General features: G+C 38.1%; 1 protein-coding gene across 2 annotated transcripts in view; it reads left to right on the top strand.

Annotated features, from left to right (window-relative positions):
- The window catches only part of UPRT (uracil phosphoribosyltransferase homolog), a 28,139-nt gene extending 12,904 nt beyond the window's left edge, over window positions 1-15,235 (top strand). The window contains exons 2-7 of one of the 2 annotated variants that reach the window (XM_037139566.2): window positions 3,926-3,968; window positions 7,976-8,045; window positions 9,070-9,132; window positions 11,633-11,794; window positions 12,488-12,586; window positions 14,968-15,235. In XM_037139566.2, the coding sequence (XP_036995461.2) occupies window positions 3,926-3,968; window positions 7,976-8,045; window positions 9,070-9,132; window positions 11,633-11,794; window positions 12,488-12,586; window positions 14,968-15,074 (544 nt within the window). In that variant the 3' untranslated portion in view covers window positions 15,075-15,235. The remainder of the gene's footprint in view (window positions 1-3,925; window positions 3,969-7,975; window positions 8,046-9,069; window positions 9,133-11,632; window positions 11,795-12,487; window positions 12,587-14,967) is intronic. The other variant, XM_037139567.2, reaches the window with a different exon arrangement.
- Window positions 15,236-24,523: the final 9,288 nt, after the last annotated feature.

The raw sequence follows: 24,523 nt of genomic DNA, 5'->3' as shown, positions 1-24,523 counted from the left end.
ATGAGTAAGGGGTTCAGGGTCATAGGTTGTGACTTAGTATGCAAGTTTCAACAATCTGATTTATTCAGTTCCTGACAGCATTCTTCCTGTCCTGGTCTACATAACAATGGCCAAGTAGTCTCAAACAGAAAGAGAATTCTATAAGATATCTTGGATTGTGAGTCAGTGACACTATCTTAAGAGAAAAAAGAAAAGAACAGAGCTATATGAGGTCTGTCTAGGAAGTATCCAGCCATGTACTATGAAAAATAGAGACATTTATTGGAGAAGATACAAGATACAAGAAACATTGTATATAGGACAATGACACCTTAGTCCCCTTCAAAGTAGGCACCTTGGGACCTCACACAGTTCTCCATTTGCCGTCAGCTGCCTTGTTGTTTTTTCTTGAATCTCATAGACAATCTGAAATGTCTTCCTTTCAAAGGTGATTTTAGTTTTGGGAAAGGGTAGAAGTCACAGGGTGCCAAATCTGGGCTGTAGGGAGGCTGAGTCACCTGGGTGATTTGATGTTTCACCAAAAAAACTCTATATGAGCCATGATGCATGAACAGGTACTTTGTCTGGTGAAGCTACCAATCACCAGTTGCCCTTTGCTGCAGCCTTCTGAATCATCTGAATAGTTTCCATGGAGGAGTGTTCAAGCTTAATGCAAAATTTGAAGCAGGTCTGTTGCTCTACTTGCTCAGTCATTTTGAATGTGATGGCCACACAGCCAGTACACATGCTCACTCAACGGTGTCTACCATCCCCACTGACTAGTACAGTGAAGTTGTCCTTGTTCACTCATGTACATTCCAGTCCATTCCCCTTGGCTGCCAGGTTACATTGATATTGTGCAAACCGTTCTTGCTGTATTAACAATGGCTAGACTTTTTCTGGACAGACCTCATATTTTGTGCTTACTAGGCTGTATTCTTTTGTTATCTTGGGCAGAGCATACCTTCTGAACCTTGCTTTACAGGCAGGTCTGCAGGCCCTAAGACATGACTACCTTCCAGTGCAGTTATGATTCTTTTTTTTTTTTGGAGGAATTTTTTTTATTGATTATGCCATTACATTTGTTCTATTTCCTCCCCTCCGTTCCCCTCCACCCTGCAAACCCCTCCCCCACCAGTCCCCCCCTTTAGTTCATGAACACGTGTCTCAAGTTCTTTAGATTCTGTATTTCCCCTACTATTCTTACCCTCCCCCTATCTATTTTCTATCTACTGTCTATGCTCCTTATTTTCTGTACCTTCTCCCCCCCTTCTCCTCCTCCCACTCCCCTGTTGCTAACCCTCCATGTGATCTTCATTTCTATGGTTCTGCTACTGATCTAGCTGTCCTCTTAGTTTGCTTTTGTTTTAGGTGTGGTTCTTAATAACTGTGAGTTTGCTGTCCTTTCACTGTTCATCTTTTTTATCTTCTTTTTCTTAGGTAAGTCCCTTTAATATTTCATATAATAATGGCTTGGTGATGATGAACTCCTTGAACTTGACCTTATCTGAGAACCACTTTATCTGCCCTTCCATTCTAAATGAAAGTTTTGCTGGATAGAGCAATCTTGGTTGTAGGTCTTTGGTTTTCATGACTTGGAATACCTCTTTCCAGCCCCTTCTTGCCTGGAAGGTCTCTTTTGAGAAATCAGCTGACAGTCTGATGGGAACTCCTTTGTAGGTGACTGTCCCCTTATCTCTTGCTGCTTCTAGGATTCTCTCCTTCATTTGAATCTTGGCTAATGTAATGATGATGTGCCTTGGTGTGTTCCTTCTTGGGTCCAACTTCTTTGGGACTCTGAGCTTCCTGGATTTCCTGCAGGGCTGTTTCCTTTGCCAGATTGGGGAAGTTCTCTTTTATTATTTGTTCAAATAAGGTTTCCACTCGTGGCTGTGTCTTTCCCCCTTCTGGTACCCCTATAATTCGGATGTTAGAGCGTTTAAAGATGTCCTGGAGGTTCCTAAGACTCTCCTCATTTCTTTGAATTCTTGTTTCTTCATATTCTTCTGTTTGGCCATTATTTGCTTTCTTCTGGTCCACTCCATTGATTTGAGTCCCAGTCTCCTTTCCATTACTATTGGTTTCCTGTGCAATTCCATTCATTTCAATTAGTTTAGCCTTCATATGTTCCTCTAATTTGTGACTGAAATCAACCAGTTCTGTGAGCATCCTGATCACCAGTGTTTTGAACTGTGCATCTGAAAGTTTGGCTATTTCTTCATCACTTAGATTTATAGGCTCTGGGGCTCTGAGTTGTTCTAGAGCCATGTTTTTTTTTGTGTGTGTACCTGTTACGTATGAGAAGCAGAACCTTAGTTGTTCACCAGGGCGGGGCCACCCAGGTCACTGGTTTGTGATGCTGTATTTGGGGGCGGGGTCAGAAAGGGACAATGGCAGTCCTTTCTGCTTTCCCAGTCTGTCCCACCGCTGGCCCCCGCCAGTTTATCTGAGCGGAAATGTGTGAGCCACCGCCCTGCACTGTGCGGTCTCAGTGCTCGCCTCTTCACTGGTTTATCTGCACACAAATGCTCGACCGACCGCAGACAGACAGCTGCGCCTCTTCCCTGTGTCCGCCCATAGCTAGCCTGTACCTGGGATCTGCGCCTTCGGCTGCTTGTGCACCACCCTGGTTGGGGATCTTTTTGGCCAACCTGCTCCGCTGCTGGCTTCGCCCCTTACTGGTTTAGCTGAGCATTTCGTTGTTTTCAGACTCTATATTGTCGATTTTCTGTGTGGTTTGGTTGCATTTATTGTTGTTAAAACTTTGTTGTTTTTAGATTTGGTTGTGCGAGGACGCAAAGTGTTTCCACCTATGCCTCCATCTTGGCGGAAGTCCCAGTTATAATTCTTGAGAAGCACTAATTTAATCATTTTCTCTCAAAACAGAATTCTAATATAGCTAGTCTATTATGATTTGCTGTTGGTTTCACTGATATCCATAGTGATAGAACTCTAGTTATACTAAGAAACTTAATGACATTTGTGTCAGGAATATTTCATTGCTTTGCGTTGTCAGAGAAAGTAAATGAAACTTGACGAAAAGTCATGATTAATGGTATACTAAGATAATATGTTTGCATATGCCATTTTGATACTATGTTGGGGAATGTTTTAGATATGTTATGTTAGATGGGGATTTTTTAATATGTAAATTGTAACACAGTCTGTGTAATTGAACCATTGAACATGTATGGGAGAGAGGAGGAACAATAACAGATTTTTATGTACAGGAAAAAAATGTCAGCCTTTTAACATTTCTTTTTTTTTTTGGTTGGTCAACAGCTTGTGGATAGGTGTAACCCCTGATTATCATTTCTTGGGTATGTAAGGACATGAAAAGATTGACTAGAAAGAAGTGTACAGGAAAATGGCAGAAAGATCTAGGGAACAAAGTATTTGATTGAAAAACAGGTAAAAGGTACAAATTATCAATCAATAATCTGAGAAAGAGATCTTAGAAATTAGGTTATGCATTCTTGAAAGTATAAGATTTATTTGTTTGTACCATTCTCATACCAAAAAGGATTAGAAACAAAGTAGATGGGTTATGGCAAGGTGAATGGAAGAGGAGGAAGGGGGGACCCTGATTTCTTAGTACAAAGTTTTTCAACTCGATCTGTGGTCTTACTGCCATCTTCCAGGGGTAGCTTTGTTCATCTGCTTAAATAACATTCTTAGGCAGCTCAGTGGGTGACTGCTCAGTCTCTCCAATTCCTAATTCCAATGTTGATATCAAATAAGTATTCTCAATAATACTTATCAAGTCATCCCATTTAGCCTCCTGTATCCTAGTGAAAAAATCTTGCCTGAATAATAGTCCGTACATATAAACTTTTAAGCTTTTAGTATGTAATAGATCATAGTATGAGTGTTACTGTATATAATGATTAATATTTTACCTTAAAGCTCTAATCTAGACTAAAACTTGTGCTACTTTTTGTTTTAGGACAGCCAGTAGAGGGGACTTCATGTTTTCTGCGGATCGTTTGGTAGGTGGAGGATTTCCATTTTCATTTCATTGTTGTTCCTAATGATATAACCATAGTAGGCCAAGGGTATTTTAGAGCATTCTGGGGGTGAGAAAGATTGTACCAAGTAACTTTCATCTTGCTAGACTTATGAAGTATTGCTTCTTCTGTTGAATTAAGCTCTAGCTCTGTCTCAATCCCTTTCACCTGAAAGCATTGCCTATAAACTTATTTTCTGTAGCTTTCAGGCACCCCTACCTCTCAAATGGATCTTGCAAACTCGGTTATAAGTAACCCTTAAATGCCTTATCTTAGGGCAGTGAAGTGAAGCATTGGATTGGCAAAAAAAAAAAAATTTCTGTATGATGGCTCTGGTAGCACTTAGTTGTTTTTAACTTGATCTGAAACAGTTTTGTTAGATTGTATTATGACAGCTGTCATATCGGTGTGCATTTAAAAAACTTATCAAATTTGGCGAATTTTTGTGCAGCCATTTTAATATTGAAGGAAAAAGAAAATACACAACATTTTTGGCATACTATGCTTTACTATTTCAAGAAAGGTAAAAATGCAACTAAAACACACACAAAAAAGATTTGTGCAGTGTATGTAAAAGGTGCTGTGACTGATGAAACATGTCAAAAGTGATTTGTGAAGTTTCCTGATGTAGATTTCTTGCTGGATGATGCTCCACAGTCAGATAGACCAGTTGAAGTTGATAGCAAACAAATTGAGACATTAGTGAGGACAATCAACATTATACCACATAGGAGATAGCCAACATACTCAAGATCTCCAAATCAATAAAGTTATCGGTGAAAATGAAAAACGTATCTTTTATTTTACGGAAAAAACTAAATGGACTTTTTGGCCAATCCAGTACATTAAACAAAAACCAAAGATGTAAGGAGACCTAATAGTTACCCTGTAATATGCATTTAATGCACAAAAATTAACTCCTACAATTACTACATGGGACATGTTTATTTTGTCTCTTTTCATTACTGTCCTCACATGTGTAATACTAAGTTGGACTGTCTCTGCTTTCCTCAGCGACTTTCTGTTAAGGATTGACCAAGCTCAATTCTGTTTAGCTAGTGTGATCTGAGAGTTTGTCAGGCTAGATTGCATTGTTTTCAATCTGTGTTTCCTTCTTGTGTTTATATGTAAGTGTGCTCAGTTCTTACAATGAGATTGACACATTTCCTGCTGCGGTTGTTAATATTCATTCACTCATTCACTTATGAAACATATATTGAACTCCTGTAAGTCAGGCACTTTGCTAAGCTGTGTTGCAGGGGGGAAGAGATACAGCAGTAAAGAATACAGACATGTCCCTATTCTCATGGAGTTTGCAGCCTAAATACTATTATCAGTATTTTGTTTGGTAAAGAGAAAAAAAGTGGCTTATTAATTTTCATTTAGATTTTTCCTGTGAAATATCTTATATTTCAAAAGAGTATAGACAACTACTATACTTTTGGCTTTAAATAATCTTGGTTCAGAGGCAACTTCTATTTATAACTATTTGAGTTTGTGAGGGCAGTAGTAATCCTTGGCTTTCATCAAGATAAATGTAGTTGACATTTCCGGAGTGGTAGTTAGGCCATTCTGTCATTATGGCTTTTTATCAATTTAAAGGAGCAGGTTTAAGGAAGGAAGGAACTTGTATCAGTGGCAGCTGTGGGGAAAAGAGAGGTCTTGGTGTTCATTTGTAGAAAATGATTCCTCTCTGTTTTTTAAGATTTTATTTATTTATCTTTAGAGGGGAAGGGGGGAAGGGGAGAGGGAGAGGAACATCAATGTACGGTTGCCTTTCGTGCGTCCCCTGCTGGGAACTGGCCTGCAGGGAACCAGCCTGCAACCCAAGCATGTGCCCTGACTGGGAATCAAACTGTGATTGTCTGGTTCGCAGGCCCGCACTCCATCCACTGAGCTACACCAGCCAGGGCTGATTCCTCTTTCTTTGCTTTTCTTATGCCTCTTTTCTACAGAAAGTAGGAGTTAAGTTTGTGATTATTGTAAAATGCTTGCCTGAAAGAGTAAGCATTATACGAGAGAGGACCCGAAAAAACTGGAATTATCTTCTGGAGGGCAAGCCCCTTATAGTTTCTCTGCTAGGTGAGTGTTCTAGGAACCCATCTGTATCAGTGTACCAACTGGGATTGTTATAAGAGGCTGTGTTCGGCTTCAGTAAATTTTTTTAAGACTATTTCAACGTGTTTGCCCATTTCGTGATGAGTGATTTATGAGCACACCAGCTCACTCCACATTGAGTGTTGTTCAGCTGTTTTTAACCAAAACAGCATGACCCCTGTGCCCCACCCTCCCTATTCACCAAATCTTGCCCTGAGCGACTTTTTGTTTGTTTGTTTCCCCAGATGAGAAAGTCCTCAAAGGGAAAAGTTTTACTGATGTGGAAGAGGTGAAACAAAAAACAGTAGAAGCACTAAAAAGCATCCAAATTAACGAGTTCAAAACCTATTTTGAACAGTGGAAAAAAAGTCTCAATTAGGTGTATTGTATCAAATGAAGAGTACTTTGAAGGTGACTGAAGTTTAAACATGTAAGAATAAATGCACAATTTTTATAAATAAATTCAGGGGTTTCTTTGGGTCCCCCCTCGTATCTTAATCAAATGAGATAATAAGGATTCAGGGCATAACTCACCTGAGGGGATGATAATTGGGGCTTCTCTGTTCTCTGCAGTTGGTCGTGAAGGTACTGATATTGGGGAGGTCGGGGGAAGAGGGTCTGTTTGTTGTGGTAGGGACTGGAGCTCTTTAGGTTTCCAGTGTTGAGGTTTTCTAGTACACTGTCTCTTGTAGGACAAGGATCCCATTGTAGTTGACATTAATTCTATCCTGAATTTAGCAGGATTGGCTTCCCTGGTGCTCAGATCTTAAGTTCTTTATATTTCAGTCAAACTTTTCTGGTTTTATGTTCTTGTATAAGGCTCGGACACAAATTTCTGTCCAGGGTTGCTGGAAAGGTACATCTCTTTAGAAGAGTCTCATTAGCAGGAGATTTAGGTCTTCAAAAGGATCATCTTCTTCCCTTGCGATCTCCTCATGAGAAACATGAACCCCCACAGAAGGTGGTGGTTAGAGGTGAGTGTGCTCATACACAGTATTCATGAGGTTTCTGGACCCTCTGTCTGGTGCTGCAGGCTGACAAAGTGCCAGTCCACCTAGCATTGCTTGTTTTATTGACAACAGGGCGGTGTATTGTGGTAACAGTGAATGGCGCCCAGCGTTTCTCCCTGCTCTTTCTGATTCTCAGTCATTATTGTAATATTGATTGCAGAAAATGTGCATTTTAGACTCAGTACTGCCTTTATGGTAGTAGATCCCCAGTACTCATAGAAAGGAATATCCTGGGATTTGGACACTGTATATTGTAGTTCTGAATCTTTCTTCTGTACCACACATTAAGATCATTAGGAGCCTTTTTTGTTTGTTTGTTTGTTTGTTTTAGCTAAGAAGCCTGAATGCATTCAACTTGTTCCTACTTCAAGCTCAGTAAATTGGTTCAACCCCATCCACTCATTTATTTCTTACTAACAAGATTCAGGCTCCATTTCACTTTATGGTGGGAGTTGTTAAAAAGAATCTAGCCAAACAATTTCAAAGTACTGAACAAGGCAAAGAGGTTCCCTTTGTGCACTATTTCCAGAGTAACCAGAAGTTTATTACTTCTAAGGGTATCTGCCATGACTCTTGTCATTGGCTGTAGTTTTGCATCTCTTTTAATGTAGCCTGGACTGACTGAATGAGAATCATAAGGCATACTTAAGCTTTCTTTAGGAAATCAGTTGCCTAAACAAGGTTGAATACCTAGCAGCAGCAGCCTGGCATTTTGGTCTATTTTTATCTGACACATAATAGGGGCCCCTTTCCTTCCTCCATAAGCTAAATCCTTGCCAAGTGTGTTACTGAACTTTGCCTAGTGTTCAGCTCTGGAGGCTAACAGGAGGTAACAGGAGATTCTTAGCAGATTTTCAACTTATTCTTTGTTTGACTTTCTAGATCAGACTTGTTGTGGAAGAGGGATTGAATCAGCTGCCATATAAAGAATGTGTGGTGACCACTCCAACAGGTAACCAGAGGTGTTAGTATAATTTTCCTCAAAAAAATGTTGCATTAGAATTGGAGGAAATGGAAACAGCAGTCTGCACAAATTAGTAGGCAGAATGTGGAGTCTAGGTGGAGCTGTTCTTTAAACAACTTAATAGCCTGGAATGTTTAGTAAAGAAATTTATGTGGGTGACTTTTTAATGGCTTGCTGGTGAATTCGGGTTAAAGGTTAATAAATGTTTTTTAGCATTCAGGTGTTGCCTTTGATGACAGCCCATTGGTACTGGGGTTAAGAATTGCTGGCAGCTTATCTTCATTTCTGTGGGGAACAAAATGGGTGGGCTGGCTTGACATTGGAACTCTACATAAAAGTATGAGAAGTAAAAAAGGAAAAGAAAACTAAAAAAGATGAGAATTGGAGAAGGTGCCTTGTGATACTCAAATGGAAAGCAGCCAAAGATCCCTGTTCATGGATTTGAAATTCTGATTTTTTTTTTCAGTTAAGTAATGGAAGCTGTTCTATTCGAAGTTTGACTCTTCAGATTGGGGGCTGTGCTTGCTGCATAAATTAACACATTTAGGATGACAGTAAGGGTTGAACCTATCTTCGTAACTACTTCAGTCTCTTTCTTTTGCTTTTTAAGACAGAATAGAGATTCATAAAAAGGGACAGAATGAGGAGGTTCTCATTCTGACTCACAGTGGGTTCCAGTTTGAGTTGATGGTGTTTATAGCATTCTCAGAGTACAGTGATTCTCTGAATTCAGCTTAAAGAATGTGTCTGTGAATATGATGCTATCATATGTCCTATTCCCACTTGATGAAGTTCACCTCTCGCAGTTATCTCCATAGGGTTCTTATGAAGAATTAATAAATAACTATGAAAAGTCTCGATTCATTATTTTCACCAGAAATCTAAGACATTATACAGTGTATCTGGACAAGGGTTTCTTCATACCCATCTGCTTTAAACCATAGGCACTTTATAAAATAAGTAGTTTGCTTCAGTGATGAAAGGTAACATCTTTGGATTTATTCCTCAACAGGGTACAAGTACGAAGGAGTAAAATTTGAGAAGGGAAATTGTGGGGTCAGCATAATGAGAAGCGGTAGGTTCACACGTGCAATTTTGTCTCTTTGCATGCATAGAATCAGTTGCTGTTTTCCAGGAGAGAAGTGAGCTTGTCTGTCATAATTGCAGCTGCAGCCTGCTTCAGCTTAAATCTCCCTACCTGTGTCATCTGTTTTCATGTGGCCTTAATTGTGGTCTGTGTGTTGCTGAGTTTGGCTAATTTTAACTGCAGAGCATCTTCCGTACTGGCCGGCCTGCCCCTGTGGGCAAGCGAGCTTTGGAAAAGGTTCAGAGGAGGGTGGGAGGATAGGAAGATGCAACTACGCTCCCTTGGGGAGAACAGGACAGCTTGAAGACTGATGAACTAGGGCACAATTTCAGGCCGGCAGAACTTTGCATACCTGGCTGAAGAAAATATTTTTCTGTTGCATACCTGGCTGAAGAAAATATTTTTCTGTTTTTTATTTCTTTGGTATGGAATAGTTGTACCCTGTCAGGAGCTGGACTGAATGACCTGTTCAATATTTTTAGTTTTATATTTGATGAGTATGTGACCATCTGGGCAAAGCACTTAACTGTCATTAACTCTAGGTGTTTCCAGTTGCTCGTAAATGTTGTGTTTGTGTTTTAATCCAGCTGATTACCCTTCTAAACTAACTTGTGCAGAAAAATCACATGCCCATAATGAAAACATAGGTTACATGGAGGTGATTATTTCCATTCAGCAACTTAGTTATTTTTGCACAAGATCCAGAGAACATTGTAAGCCCCCTTGCGCTGGAAGCAGATGGACTATTTTTTTTTTAATGTATAAACATTTCCTTTCCTCTTCTGGCCATAGAGTTCTATTTGTGAACAGTTGAATGCCTGAAGTAAAACAGGAGCTTTAAACTCCCTTTTTATTAGAAAGTATGATAATTTGCCTTGCATAATGTGCAGTTTTTCTGCCCAAAAATTTTTTTTACAGATTTTATTTATTTTTATTTTTAGAGAGAGGAGAAGGGAAGGAGAAAGAGAGGGAGAGAAACATCAGTGTGTAGTTGCCTCTCACGTGTCCCCTACTGGGGACCTGGCCTGCAACCCAGGCATGTACCCTGACTGGGAATTGAACCCGCAACCCTTTGGTTCACAGCCTGTGCTCAATCCACTGAGCTACACCAGCCAGGGCTCCACCCAAATTTTTGAGGGAAAAATAAGGATTTCATTATACATGGGTATAATGATTACATACCATGGATATACTAATCCCGTGTATAATGTGCACAAAAACGCAGGAGCACATTATGCATGGCAAAATATGTTAGCTCTTAAAGAATGATAGGATTTTCAGGGTAATGTTGTTTAACCTTTTAAAACTGGTAAAGACAATGGAGATGGGCTTTTCAGTTACAATCTCTTCTGTTTTAGTCCAATTCCTGCCGTAAAAGCAGCAGCATAGTCCTCGGACCCCAGGTGACCATAGGGTGATGCATAGACAGAGTTGTTTTTAACCTTAAGAGCTATTGATTGGTTTTCATATACATTAGAAACTGTTTTTATGTTTACAGTACTGATGATAAAGTTTCCTCTTAAAGTACATGTAAACAAAACCAGTTAAAGAAAAATATTAGGTAAATAGCCCTGACTAGTGTAGCTCAGTGGATTGAGTGCCAGCCTGTGAAGCAAAGGGTCGCCAGTCCAATTCCCAGTCAGGGCACATGCCTGGGTTGTGGGCTAAGTGACCAGTAGGGGGCGTGAGAGAAGCAGCCATACATTGATGTTTTTCTCCCCCTCTCCTTCCCTTTCTCGCTGTCTAAAAATAAATAAATAAAATCTTTTAAAAAATAAAAATATTAAATAAATAATACAAGTAGAAGTCTTACGTAGTCTAAAATCTTTAAGGTGGTGCGAGAATGACTGACTTTTGACAAACACTTCCTTAAAAGAATTCAGACTCAGAATAGCTCCATGTTCAGAAACCAAGGGGGTGGGAGTGCTGTCATTTGTGGTTCTCTGGGGGGAGAGAGAACAACACATTATTTTTCCACTATTTGTCACCAAAACCTTTGCCACTGATGTTACTGCTGGGGCTAAGTGATGTCTCCCGATGCCACCTTGATCTAAAAGGAGATCCTTTGATCTGTAGACTTCATTGTTCCATCAACCTTTTATATTTTTTCAGACAAAAGTAACACGTTTAGGTTGTTTAAAGGCTCCCTTAAATAATTAAAGTGTTCCAGATATTGGAAAAGCTGGGGGAGCAGCTCAGCAAAACACTTTATTTCCTGTAATTGTGGAAGGATGACAGCTCTAAAACTTGCATGCCAGCAACAAAACTAGCTTATTCAAGTTTCATCGACTAGCCCATAACCTAGTTTCATTGACCTGCACAAACTATAAAATACATATCAGAAGTAAAGCTGTTAGCTTAAGAAGAATTGCTTCATCTTGACAATGTCCTTTGTGTATTAATAACAGTCAGAAACATTGCTTTGGCCTATTCTTGACTTTCACCCTATCTGCTCTAACAACTCTTCATATTTATTTCCTTCTTCAAGGTGAGGCAATGGAACAAGGTTTACGAGATTGCTGTCGATCCATACGTATTGGAAAGATCCTGATTCAGAGTGATGAGGAGACACAAAGAGCCAAAGTATATTATGCCAAGTTCCCTCCAGACATTTATAGGAGAAAAGTCCTTCTGATGTATCCAATTCTCAGTGAGTGGTTTGGGTTTAATTTGTAACCTTTGGTTAGATAAGTTTAAATTCAATTTAGTGCCTGCCTTCTGGGCACCCTTTATAAGGCAGAACTGTTTCTAAATGTGTTTTTCTCAGTTGGATTTGGAGTTGCCTTGGGCAGTTCACTGGAGAATTTTTATTGTGTAGTAAGAGGATATACATTATTCAAACCTTATTAGTTCCAAAGAGCTTTGTCCTTAAAATGAACACATTGAAGCAACAGATCCAGTGAAGCAAAATATATAAAACACAGAAAATATATTGAAATATGTCCCCTCTCTAGCCCAATGAGTTATAGCAATGATCTTCTCCAGGGTTTATCCTCCCTGGAGGGAATATTTTTTTCTTTTAATATATGTGTGTTGCCTAAGCTTACTCAGATCACACATGTCATGTCTCTTGGGATTGGGGGTAGATGGTGGGTGTTAAATCTGATATCTCAAATACTGAATGGATTTAGGACTTGTTTTGCCTTTGAAAACTGTCAAGTGTATGTGTCATGTCCATTATTGAAAATAACATCATTGGTAAAGAAGAGGTACCTCAAATGAAGCTTTGCCTAGTGGTCTCTTAATGTTAGATTACCGAACTGACTTTCCTTCAAAGAAGCATAAATATGTTTTGAGATAAATGTTAAAGTTGCCAATTCATTTGGTTGTCATTTGATTTCAGGCACTGGAAATACTGTAATTGAAGCTGTAAAGGTTCTTATAGAACATGGGGTTCAACCCAGTGTTATCATTGTACTCAGTCTCTTCTCCACTCCTCATGGTAAGTTCAGCATGAAGCAGTAAATGGAGTTCTGATGGTCATTTGGGTGGGTAAGTGTACATCTGTCTAGCCTCTCATCCTGATGAAAAGTTAACTGGAGTCCACATTAAATCTAAATCTAATTTTGATAGTAAACCTAGTGATAATATTTTATACCATTCTTAAGTTGTTGAAATTGAAATGGAAAAGTGTGAACTAATCCCAGGTAAGAGGATAGCAGTTGTTTTCTAGTGGCCGTATTTGGGTAGAGCCTGCAAATGGCCAAAAGGTCCCTGTTTTTCCTGGTTCCTCATGTGAGCCTGAGAACTGCACCCAAACAGCAAGAAATGATAGATCATAGCTAGCCCTGTGGTCTTACTTAAAAGTATGCTTTGCACTGTGAAGCAAAGAGCAGTTTTTAAAGTTACACTTCTGCTCAAAGACCCTCGTGACAAAACTGTCTTCTTCATTTTGTGAGGGAGGTAAGCCTAATTTAGGAACCTACTTTTGTTTGCCATGTAATCTCGGACAGTTGTGAGAATATCCTAATAAAATAATCATAGATGCGTATAAAAATACTTAGTATAAGGAAAAATTTGAAAGTATGTAAATAAATTACAATAAGGAAATGGTTAAACAAGTATACATTCAAAGGATGTAATATGTAACTGTTAAATCATGTTTTTGAAAATAATGACATCAAAAAATCTATATGGTGAGTGTAAAAGAGCAGGATAAAGAACAGCATTAGAGCCCTGGCTGGTGTAGCTCAGTGGATTGAGCACGGGCCTGCGAACCAGACAATCGCGGTTCGATTCCCAGTCAGGGTACATGCCTGGGTTGCAGGCCAGTTCCCTGCAGGTCAGTTCCCAGCAGGGGACGCAGGAAAGGCAACCATACGTTGATGTTTCTCTCCCTCTCTCCTTCCCTTCCCCTCTAAAGAAAAATAAATAAAATCTTAAAAAAAAAAAGAACAGCATTAGAATAGTGTTAAAATGTTATTACCAAGTTTAGAGATGACTAATACAAACTATGACTAAAATCAGACTTGGATTTAACATAGAACCTAATCTTTCCTCAGCACAAAAGGCTAGACAGATGCGTAATACTGTTTCCATCTTCATTTTAAAATGCATGTACAACATTAATAGTCGTTATTTTTGGATGGTAGGATTCTAAGTGATTCATTTTATTTTTTAAAGCTTTGAAAATATTTTCCAAATGTTCCAAAATGAATTTGTATTTGTTTCATAACTGAAGAGAAAGAGAAATATATGGCTTTTAGTTAGGGCATTTCTTAATTTCCAAAGGTTCCAAGTCTCAGGCAAAGCTGAATCAGCCATAGAGTTTCCATTTTGGGAGGGCTGTGTTTAGTAAGCCATTGATTATTTTGCTGTTTCATAATAAAAATTATTACCTGTAGTTCAGATGTTCATGGTGAAAGTGTGATTTGCTTGGTCATTCATTTATATATAACAGATGGCACTGTAAACATTGAGATAACCAAATAATTACTGGATTCTCTGCCTTTGGGAGTAGACAAGCAACTGTATTAGTCCTAACAGTATACATGACAATATTATACTATTCTGTGACGTTATAGATGAAAAAAATCATATTCTGTGGCACATTGTTGTTGGCTTTTTAGCTTGACTGGGGTACTACCTCGTACCTTTCCTGGGTCCCTCCTTCCACCCTCCCTGATAAAAGCTAGAGGATTAATTTCTTAAAAGCTGGCTTGTGCTGACATAACAAAGAAGTCTTTGCACTTTTCTCACAGTGTTCCAGTTGAGAAATCATCATCCTATGTATGATCCAATTGGCAGAAAGAACTACTGTATTTTTTGGACCATAAGACACACCTAGGTTTTAGAGGAGGAAAATAGGGAAAAAATTGTTGAAGCAAAAAATGTGGTAAAATATTTAACAACATAAATAAACATAATATTTCATCAATGTACATGTAAACAGAACTCAACAGCAGCATTAACGACCATTATTTCTCTCAAATTGGTAGGGGGGTGGGGAGAGAGTGTGTCTTATAGTCTGAAAAATACGGTATATTCTCTCTATTCCAGCTGCTTTTAAAAAAGGAAAACCATAGACTCTTCAGGGCAGAAATTGCTGTAACTTAATGTTTTTCAAATCTTGGCTATAAAATAACTGATTATAAGATTTTATGACTAAGTGGGTGGGGGCATAGTCTGACTACTTTCAAAGCTTTTCAGATGTTAGACCTTAAAAAAACTGCTTAACCCAGTCTCACTATATACCCAAAGGTCATTGCTCTGTGTCCTCTGTGAATATGAGGCCTAGTGACTGACCACAAAATTCCTGAATTCCAACTAATGTTACCAAAAGCCCTGCAATAGTAATAATTTTCTTCCTCTTATTTTTTGAAGGTGCCAAATCAATCATTCAGGAGTTTCCAGAGATCACAATTTTAACCACCGAAGTTCATCCTGTTGCACCTACACATTTTGGACAAAAATACTTTGGAACAGATTAAGTCATTGAAGGAAAATTTATCATCTTGTGTAATATTACAGTTATATTTTGAGTTTTTACATGTTTTATTGATTCAGTTCAGGAATAGCAGAGAAAATTATGTTAAATATACTTAGTAATTTTTGGAAGTGCGTATAGTAAAAAGAAAACATTTGAGGTGTATTTATTTTATTTGGTCATTTCTTGACTGTTTGTATCAAATTCAACAATAAAGTACACACAACTCTTAGAAAATATGTTAATATTCTTATGCAAATCATTGAAACTGGTCCCTAATATGAGCCTCTCAGTTTGGAGATTGCTTGCAGCCACAAATGGGAGTAAGTTCTTTGGCCCAGTATAGTTTGCATATTGTTTAGTTCGAAAATGAGTTTTCATTTATGTAGCTGTTTTCACCTTCCTCTACTATTTTTTTCATTTTTTAATTATTGTTCAAATACAGTTATCGTGATTCCCCCCACCATCATCCTCCCCCACCCCAGCCATCCCTTTCTCTACTATTTATTTCCCAGTACTATACATGCCGGTAACTGGAAGAGGATGAAAAGAATTCCTCCTTGAATTTTACATTTCCTAAATATCCTCACTCAACTGGCAGACACAGGATATGTGGCTAGCTTTTCAGTCAGGCCATATGTTCTTCCTGACTCATTTCCTGCCCTGTATAGTGCTAGTAGATGACTTGCCAAATGTAATGCAGTGAAAAAATGGTGGGGCATTCTCTGCGATGGGAACTGTAACATTAACTCACATAGATTGAAACAGGGATGTCTGGATACTGACGAGGGAGGGCTAAGTACTGTTCATGTCATCAACGTCCTAGAAAGAAATTGGTAGTGGTTTTTCTGAGGTGAGGGAGAAAAGGACAGTTTCTTGCTGGGTCTTATAGCCCATAAAGAAATGAAAAAGCTGGAGTTTTTAATTAGAATGTTTTTACTAGAGGTTTTTGATTTGGAAATTAGTTATTTTTACATGTTTGTCAACTGTAAATAGATCAAAATGGAAAAGACACCATGATATTTTTAAAAATCCCTAAACTTTATATATTCAGATTGAAGCTTCTGAAAGGAAGATAAACCTTTTTAGAAATTGGTGTTTCTGTTCTGAAACTATCTTGTGAAATCCTGATCTCATTTTACATTGGTGTTAAAACATTTTTAAAAAATATATTTTATTGATTATGCCATTACGGTTGTCCTATTCCCCCCTTCATTCCCCTCCACCCTGCACACCCCCCCCCACCATTCCCCCCATTTCGTTCATGTCCATGTGTCACAAGTTCTTTAGATTCTATATTTCCCCTACTATTCTTGCCCTCCCCCCATCTATTTCCTACCTACCATCTATGCTACTTATTTTGTATACCTTTTCCCCCCTTCTCCTCCTCCCATTGCCCTGTTGCTAACCCTCCATGTGATCTCCATTTCTATGTTTCCACTCCTGATCTAGCTGTACTCTTAGTTTGCTTTTGTTTTAGATGTGGTTGTTAATAACTTTGAGCTTGCTGTTCTTTTACTGTTCATCTTTTTTATCTTTTTCTTAGATCAGTTCCTTTAACATTTCATATAATAAGGGCTTTGTGATGATGAACTCCTTGAACTTGACTTTATCTGAGAAGCACTTTATCTGCCCTTCCATTCTAAATGAAAGCTTTGCTGGATAGAGTAATCTTGGATGTAGGTCCTTGCCTTTCATGACTTGGAATACTCCTTTCCAGCCCCTTCTTGCCTGTAATGTCTCTTTTGAGAAATCATCTTACCCTGCCCCCACATACAGCGTCACAACCCAGCAACCTGGGTTGCCCCACCCTGGTGAACACCTAAGGCTCTGCCCCTCATACATAACAGGTGGGAACAGAGCAAAACATTATGGTTCAAGAACAGCTCAAAGCCCCAGAGCTAATAAATCTAAGCGACCAAGTGACAGCTAACCTTTCAGATGCACAGTTCAAAACACGTGATCAGGATGCTCACAGAATTGGTGATTTTAGTCACAAATGAAGGCTGAACTAATTGAAATGAAGGGAAATGCACAGGAAAACAATAGTGATGGAAAGGAAACTGGGACTCAAATCAAGGGAGTGGACCAGAAGGAAGAAAAAAATGACCAAACAGAAAAGGATGAAGAAACAAGAATTCAAAAAAATGAGGAGAGGCTTAGGAACCCCCAGGACATCTTTAAACGTTCCAACATCCGAATTATAGGGGTACCAGAAGAGGAAGAGAAACAGCCACGAGTGGAAAACTTATTTGAACAAATAATTAAGGAGAACTTCCCCATTCTGGCAAAGGAAATAGACTTCCAGGAAATCCAGGAAGCTCAGAGAGTCCCAAAGAAGTTGGACCCAAGAAGAAACACACCAAGGCACATCATCATTATATTAGCCAAGATTCAAATGAAGGAGAGAATTCTAGAAGCAGCAAGAGATAAGGGGACAGTCACCTACAAAGGAGTTCCCATCAGACTGTCAGCTGCTTTCTCAAAAAAGACCTTACAGGTGTTAAAACATTTTAACAGTGGTTACTGATTATTTGATTAATTATAATCTCATAGCCCCATAGGCTGCTTTTGTGGAACTCTGTTTAAAAAAAACAAAATGAAAAGACTCCCTGGCTGGTGTAGCTCAGTGGACTGAGTGCCTGCCTGCCTGTGAACTAAAGGGTCGCCAGTTCAATTCATGGTCAGGGGACATGCATTGGTTGTGGGCCAGGTCCCCGGTACAGGGCATGTGAGAGACAACCACATAGTGATGTTTCTCTCCCTCTCTTTCTTCCTCGCTTCCCCTATTTCTAAAAATAAATATTTATAAAAGAAAAATAGAAAAGAGCAGAAGGCAGTATGTTAGAAAGAACCAAAGCTGATGAAAGTTAGGAAAGATTGAAGTAAAGAAGGAAAGCTGGTGTTGAATAGAATGGACTGCATTTTCCGTTTGAAGCCTAGGCACACTAGAATGACATCACTGTATTTTTTCTTTTATGTTTGAAGACTGTCATAATAAAGTGGGATTAGTTGATAGATGATCCATAGTACAATTCTTCCATGGCTAATGTTGCTTTCATGCTATTATTAAAATTAGTATTTATACTCGTATAAGTATTCTGATATGATGTTGATTTTGTTTATTCCTGATTAGCAGAAGCTGTAACTGAAGCCCATTTAAACCAGAAGTCTTTATCTCCCTGTCCCAGGAAATATGTTAACCAGCAAATTAGGTAGAGATCGGATCTGCTTTAGGTTGATCTACAGAATTAGTGGGACGGGTAATATCTACCATTGTAGGACTCAGTGCTTCTGAGTTAGTGCTTATGATAGGGCTTCAATATTTTGTTTGAAGTGACTTGCTATGACATCAAACAAATTTATATTCAGTTATAGGCATAGCACCATATTTTGAGCAAATTATTTTTATATTATCAGCCATTTAGATTTAATGTGTCTTTGTTCCTTTTCCTCACTGAACATAAGCAGTTGACTGCATTTCGTTCCCACATGGAGGGAATTTCTGTAAACAGTAGGAATTACTCAATGGGGTCATATTTCCACTGGTGTATGTCCTCTACCCCATGCAGATATCAAGAAAAATTGAAACTATGTCTTCTGAAATTTGGATTTTTTCAGCAAATGAGGCGTTATTTGTAAGATGAATCACTTTCAGTACTGCTTGGGCCCAGGAAATTTTGTAAATGACACAAAATTAACAGATTATTCAAAACAAGGTTATTGTTAACGACATGACCCTCAGAGCAGTATAAACTATGTAAATTCCTTATTGAAAAAAATTTCAATAAATAAATAAATATGCCAGTCAAACAGTATACAGGGTGGGGCAAAAGTAGGGTTACAGTTGTTCCCATGTAAAATACTAGAAAATAATGAGTAAATATACAAGAATAAACTGTTTCATGGTTTCAGAACTGTAAACCTACTTTTGCCCCACCCTGTACATCAGTGTTTCTCAAAAGTTGAATGTTGATCACAATCACCTGGAAGGCAACAGTTGGTGGCTAGGACTCACCCCCCAAGGTTCTCATTCAGTAGGATTTGAAGACTTACATTTCTGATTTCCCAGGTGATGGTGATGTTGCTAGTCTGGTGGCCACACTGATTTCAGACATTTCTTCTTTCATAATATATAAGGATTGAATGATACAAATTTCCCTACAAATACTGATGTAGCTGTAACCCCCGATTTTTGTACATGTTGTTTTTTCATGTTGGTCAAAATACTTTTTCATTTCTCTTTTGATTTGGTATTCTATTTAAGGGTTATTGAGAGGCATTATTAATTTCAAAATATTTATAGGATTTGTAGACTCCTTTTGGGTATTGATTCCTAACTTAATTCAGGGAATATACCCTCTATGATTTGAATTATTTTAAATTTATTGAGATTAGCTTTATGGCCTAGAATATAGTCTCTCTTGGCAAATCTTCCCTCTGCACTTGAAAAGTTTGCAGATCCTACTGTTGATGGATAGACTGTTCTATAAATGTTAATGAGGTTAAGTTGGTTGATGGTATTGTTCAGTATCAACAGGTTTTCTGTTTCTTTAAAGTTTTTTTGTCTTTCTATTCCATTATTGAGAGAAGATTGTTGAAATTTCTGACTAAAATTTTGCTTTGTCTGTTTCTCCTTTTAGTTCTGTCAAGTATTTTGAAGTTCTGTTGTTAGGTGCATAAACTTTTAGGATTGGTAGATTGACCCTTTATTGTTGTAAAATGTCTCCTTTCATCCCTGGTAATATTCTTTGTTCTGAAATCTACAGTGACTGAAATTAAGAGAAACATTCTAGTCATCTTTTTTTAATAACTGGTCATTTTATTAAAATAATAGAAAAATTATCTTTTTCCCTCATTTGTTTTCACTCCTTTCTCTTTTTTTCCAATGACTGTTTACATTCAGTATTCTGTATTAGTTTCTGATGTATAGCATAGTGGTTAAACATTCCAGTTTTTTTTTAATAGTTTAGTATGGCATATCTTTATCTCATCCTTTTGCTTCTAACCTGTTTGTGTTTTTATATTTAATCTGGGTTTCTTGTAGGCAGCCTAGACTTGGATCTTGCTTTTTTACTCAGTTTGATAGTCTACTTTTTAACTGGGATGTATAGACCATTTTAATTTAATGTGATTATTGTTATGATTGGTTTTAAACCTACTGTCTTACTATTTGCCTTGTATTAGGCCCATCTGTTCTTTATTTACTTTTTGCTCCTTTTCTACCTTCTTTTGGAATCAGTATTATTTATTACTGCATTTTATCTCTTTTAATGGCTTATGAGATATAATACTTTTTTTGGTAGTTTCTTTAGGATTTATAGTATACATCTGTAACTTATCATGGTCCATTTCATGTATAATGTAAGAACTTAATATCCTTTCACACCACCCCCAGCCTCTGTGCTATTAAGAGATATAAAAAGATGTAGAAGAAATAAGAAAAAAGTTATTTTTATGCATACATTTTTAGTGTTTTCCATTTCTTTGTGTAGATCTAGCTTTCTATCAGGTTTTATTTTCCTTCTACCCATGTTACATCCTTTAACATTTCTTATGGAGCATGTCTCCCTAGTAATAGATTCTTTCATCTTTTCTGTCATAAAAAAATCTCTATTTCACCTCCACTTTTCAAAGATATCTCACCATTATAGAGTTCTAGGTTGGCAGCTTTTTTCTTTTAGTATTCTAAGGACGTTGCTTCACTGTCTTTCTTGCATGTTTTTGGTGTCTACTGGTACTCATCTGTTTACATTTAATTACTGATAACATAGGAGTTACATCTGCAATTTTCCTATTTTTTTTAAGATTTTACTTATTTATTTATCTTTAGAGGGGAAGGGAAGGAGAGAGGGAGAGAAACATCAATGTATGGTTGCCTTTCATGCATCCCCTGCTGGGAACTGGCCTGCAGGGAACTGGCCTGCAACCCCAGTATGTGCCCTGACTGGGAATCGAACCACGATTGTCTGGTTCGCAGGCCCGTGCTCAATCCACTGAGCTACACCGGCCAGGGCTGCAATTTTCCTATTTTTATATGCCTTACATATCTGTTGTATTCCTCTATTGCTCCATTACTGCTTTCTTATGTTAATTGAATCTTTTGCAGCATGCCTGTGTTGGGGATCCCAATGACCACTCCAAGGATTCAATAAGACTCGGAATTCATTATATTTATGGTTATGATTTACTGTAGCAAAAAGATACAAAGAAAAAATCAGCAAAGGGAATTAGGTGCATGGGGCAAAATCTGGAGAAAAGCAGGCCCAAGCTTCTGAGAGTCCTCTTCCAGTGGAGCTGCACAGGGTACACTTAATTTTTTTTAAATATTTTATTTATTTATTTTTCAAGAGAGGGGAAGGGAAGGAGAGTGGGAGAGAAATATCAATGTATGGTTGCTTCTCATGCGTCCCCTGCTGGGAACTGGCCTGCAACCCAGGCATGTACCCTGACTGGGAATTGAACCACGATACTCTGGTTCACAGGCCCGAGTTCAATCCACTGAGCTATGCCAGCCAGGGCTTAATTCTTGAATTTACAAATTGTAGCAATATGTGTAGAGTGTAGTCTACTAGGGAACTTCACTTGAGCCTGATTCCAGAGCTTTTATTGGGGTTTGGCCACATAGGCACACTGACTGCATGATAGACCACAGTTATCAAAACAGACTACTGAAGGAAAGAAAATGTTTGCCATAAATCACATTATTTGCAGAGACTATCTAGACATTGATCCAGTGTGGTACAAATAAGTTCCAAGTGTGGAAAATACCTTTTATGGGTTAAAACTTTCCAAGAGCTCAAAGTGCAGCAGTTGAACAAATGCCATTCACAAAAGCACACTTTTCTGGGAATGTGCAAGTTTTGAGCAACTTAGACCTGCTATGTCAACTCTTTCTTACACAATTCACATGACTGGCCTTTGTCCCAGGCTTTCTGATAGGAAAACAATCATGTTTCTCTGAGCACCTACATTAAATACAGGGTTTATGTAACAGGTATGGTAACAATATCAACATGAGTATACACAGCATTTGGAGGAGCCAGTGTGGCATAGGGATAGACATGAAGGAGCAACTAATCCATGCTATAAAACCATTATGTATATCTCCATATTTTTGTATTTATACTTCACCTACAGCTATTTGTACTTCATGGTCAACTTCTATAGAACTATAGTAGCTTCCTCTTATCTGCAGGGGATACTTCCCAAGACCCCCAGTGGATGCCTGAAATCACCAATACCACCAAACCCTATATATACTATGTTTTTTATATATGTATACTTACAATAAAGTTTAATTTATAAATTAAGCACAGTAAGAGATGAACAACAATAATAAAATAGAACAATTGTAACAATACACTGTAGTAAAAGTTATGTGAATATAATTTCTCAAAATATGTTATTTTACTGTACTTACCCTCATAATGTGAGATGATAAAATGCTTATGTGATGAGATGCAGTGAGATGAATGATGTAGACACTGTAATACAGTGTTAGGCTACTTTTAACTTGACAGTATGTCAGAAGGAGGATTACCTGTTTTGAGTGATCCTGGATCATTGAGACATGATGTTGATGGTTGGGAATCTTCGGTAGGTGAAGGTTTTTTCCCTGAAACCTTTGGAGGAACGTTGCAGTCCGAAGTTGTCTCTTTTTTAACTCATGAAAGTGTTGCTGTGGAAGTAATCCTTTGGTGATCATGTGGGTGATTTTAGTACTAAATTCCATCTGAGGGTCATAATCCTCAATTTTGTCCTTTGATGTCTACAACTCAAAACACTTCAGCAAATTTTGGTAATGTCCACATAGCTGGTTCTGCTTCAGTTTCTTCATCTTTCTTTTCCTCTGTGGGTGACTTAACAAGTTCTTCCAATCCATCATGTTAACATTTGTTGGTCTTCAGTATGTACTACTTCTACTTCTTCATCAATCATGTCGCCAATTTTTTTTCCACCAGCTTGTCTTACTTCGTGAATGATTTTTCTAACTTTTCCATCAATACCTGGGAAACTTTTACAACCATTAACAACTTCAGTCTATCAGTTCTTCCAGCAGATATTTACAGTTTTCCACTTTAATTCATTCATTGCAGCTATGATGAATGTTACTGCATCAGCAATAATGAATGAAGTCTTGCACTGCATTGTGTCCAGATTAGGGTATCCATCAATTGCTGATTGAATGCAATCAAATATCAGGTGAGTGTATGTGACCTTGACATCTGAATGATGCCCTGGTTAAAGGGGCCAAAGGAATGAGGTTACGTTTTGAGGTAAAAATATAACCTTGACTTTTTCCTTTTCATAACAGATCAGGATGATAAGGTGCATTGTCCACTATTAATAGGACTCTAAATTCCAACCCTTTCTCTTCCAAGTTGGGTTTTGGTTTTTTTGTTTTGGTTTTTGTTTTTTGCTTTTGTTTTTGTTTTACTTCTAGATCTGGCATTGGTGGAACTATTCCATACACAAGATAGCTGTCACCCATGCTTTCTGATTATGTTGCTAGATCATGGGCAGATAATTTTTGTTTTTGAAAGCATATGGGTTCTTTTCTCTGTACCTTTGTGCCTGGCTTTATCATATCCTCTGCAGTGTTGCCACATAGTAAAAGAGTTAATCTGTCCTTCTGTAATTTATGCCTTTGTGCCTCCTTTGCACTTTTATAAATGTTGGTTCTCTTGAGCACGTTCCAGAAGAGCCCAGTTTCATTGCATTTGAAAACTTGCTTTGAATGGTATTTTTTTCTCCTTAACTTCAACTTTGCAGGAATTGTGGCAGAAGCTTCCTCATGGGCAGAAGCAGCCTCTCCAGTAATTGTCAGTCCAAACCTACTCCTGAATCTGTATAACCATTCCTTACTTAGAGTAAATGGCTTGGTGTCACCAGTTTCAGGGGATCCCTTGCTGAAGTCTTCATAGTACTCCACTCAGTGCCTTTTGACACAACATATTGTTGATTGGAACATGCTTTCTGTCTACATCTACCACCCACAAATTTAATGCCTTTTCCATCTTAATTAAGTACTTATGATGTACCAAGGCCATAACTTTTGCAATTTAAGATGTAACAGCAAAACTAACGAATTTATTTTTCCTTTACAATTTCATGGATAGATGTGTTCTTACCATAGATCTTGGCAACCTCAGCATACAATGGTTTTCTTTGAACTTTTACCTTTCACTTAAAAGATGCACTTCACAGTGCCTCTTTTGGCATATCTGAATTGCCAACATCACTTCTCTTGCACTTTGGGGGCAGTGTTATGTAAAATAAGGGTGACTTGGACATTAGCACCACAATAACAATAGTATGATAACTGAGATGGCTATTGAGTGACTAATAGACAGGTAGTATATCCATCTCCACAGATTCACTAGACCACAAGTGACAAACACAAGGCCTAGGGGCCGAATCTGGCCCTCCACCTTGTTTTGTCTGGCCTGG

Source organism: Artibeus jamaicensis, unplaced genomic scaffold (genome assembly GCF_021234435.1).
Source record: "Artibeus jamaicensis isolate MK-2021 breed Jamaican fruit bat unplaced genomic scaffold, CSHL_Jam_final contig_240, whole genome shotgun sequence".
Lineage (NCBI taxonomy): Eukaryota > Metazoa > Chordata > Mammalia > Chiroptera > Phyllostomidae > Artibeus > Artibeus jamaicensis.
The sequence above is the reverse complement of the archived record's forward strand: the minus strand, read 5'-3'. Positions and strand labels throughout refer to the sequence as shown.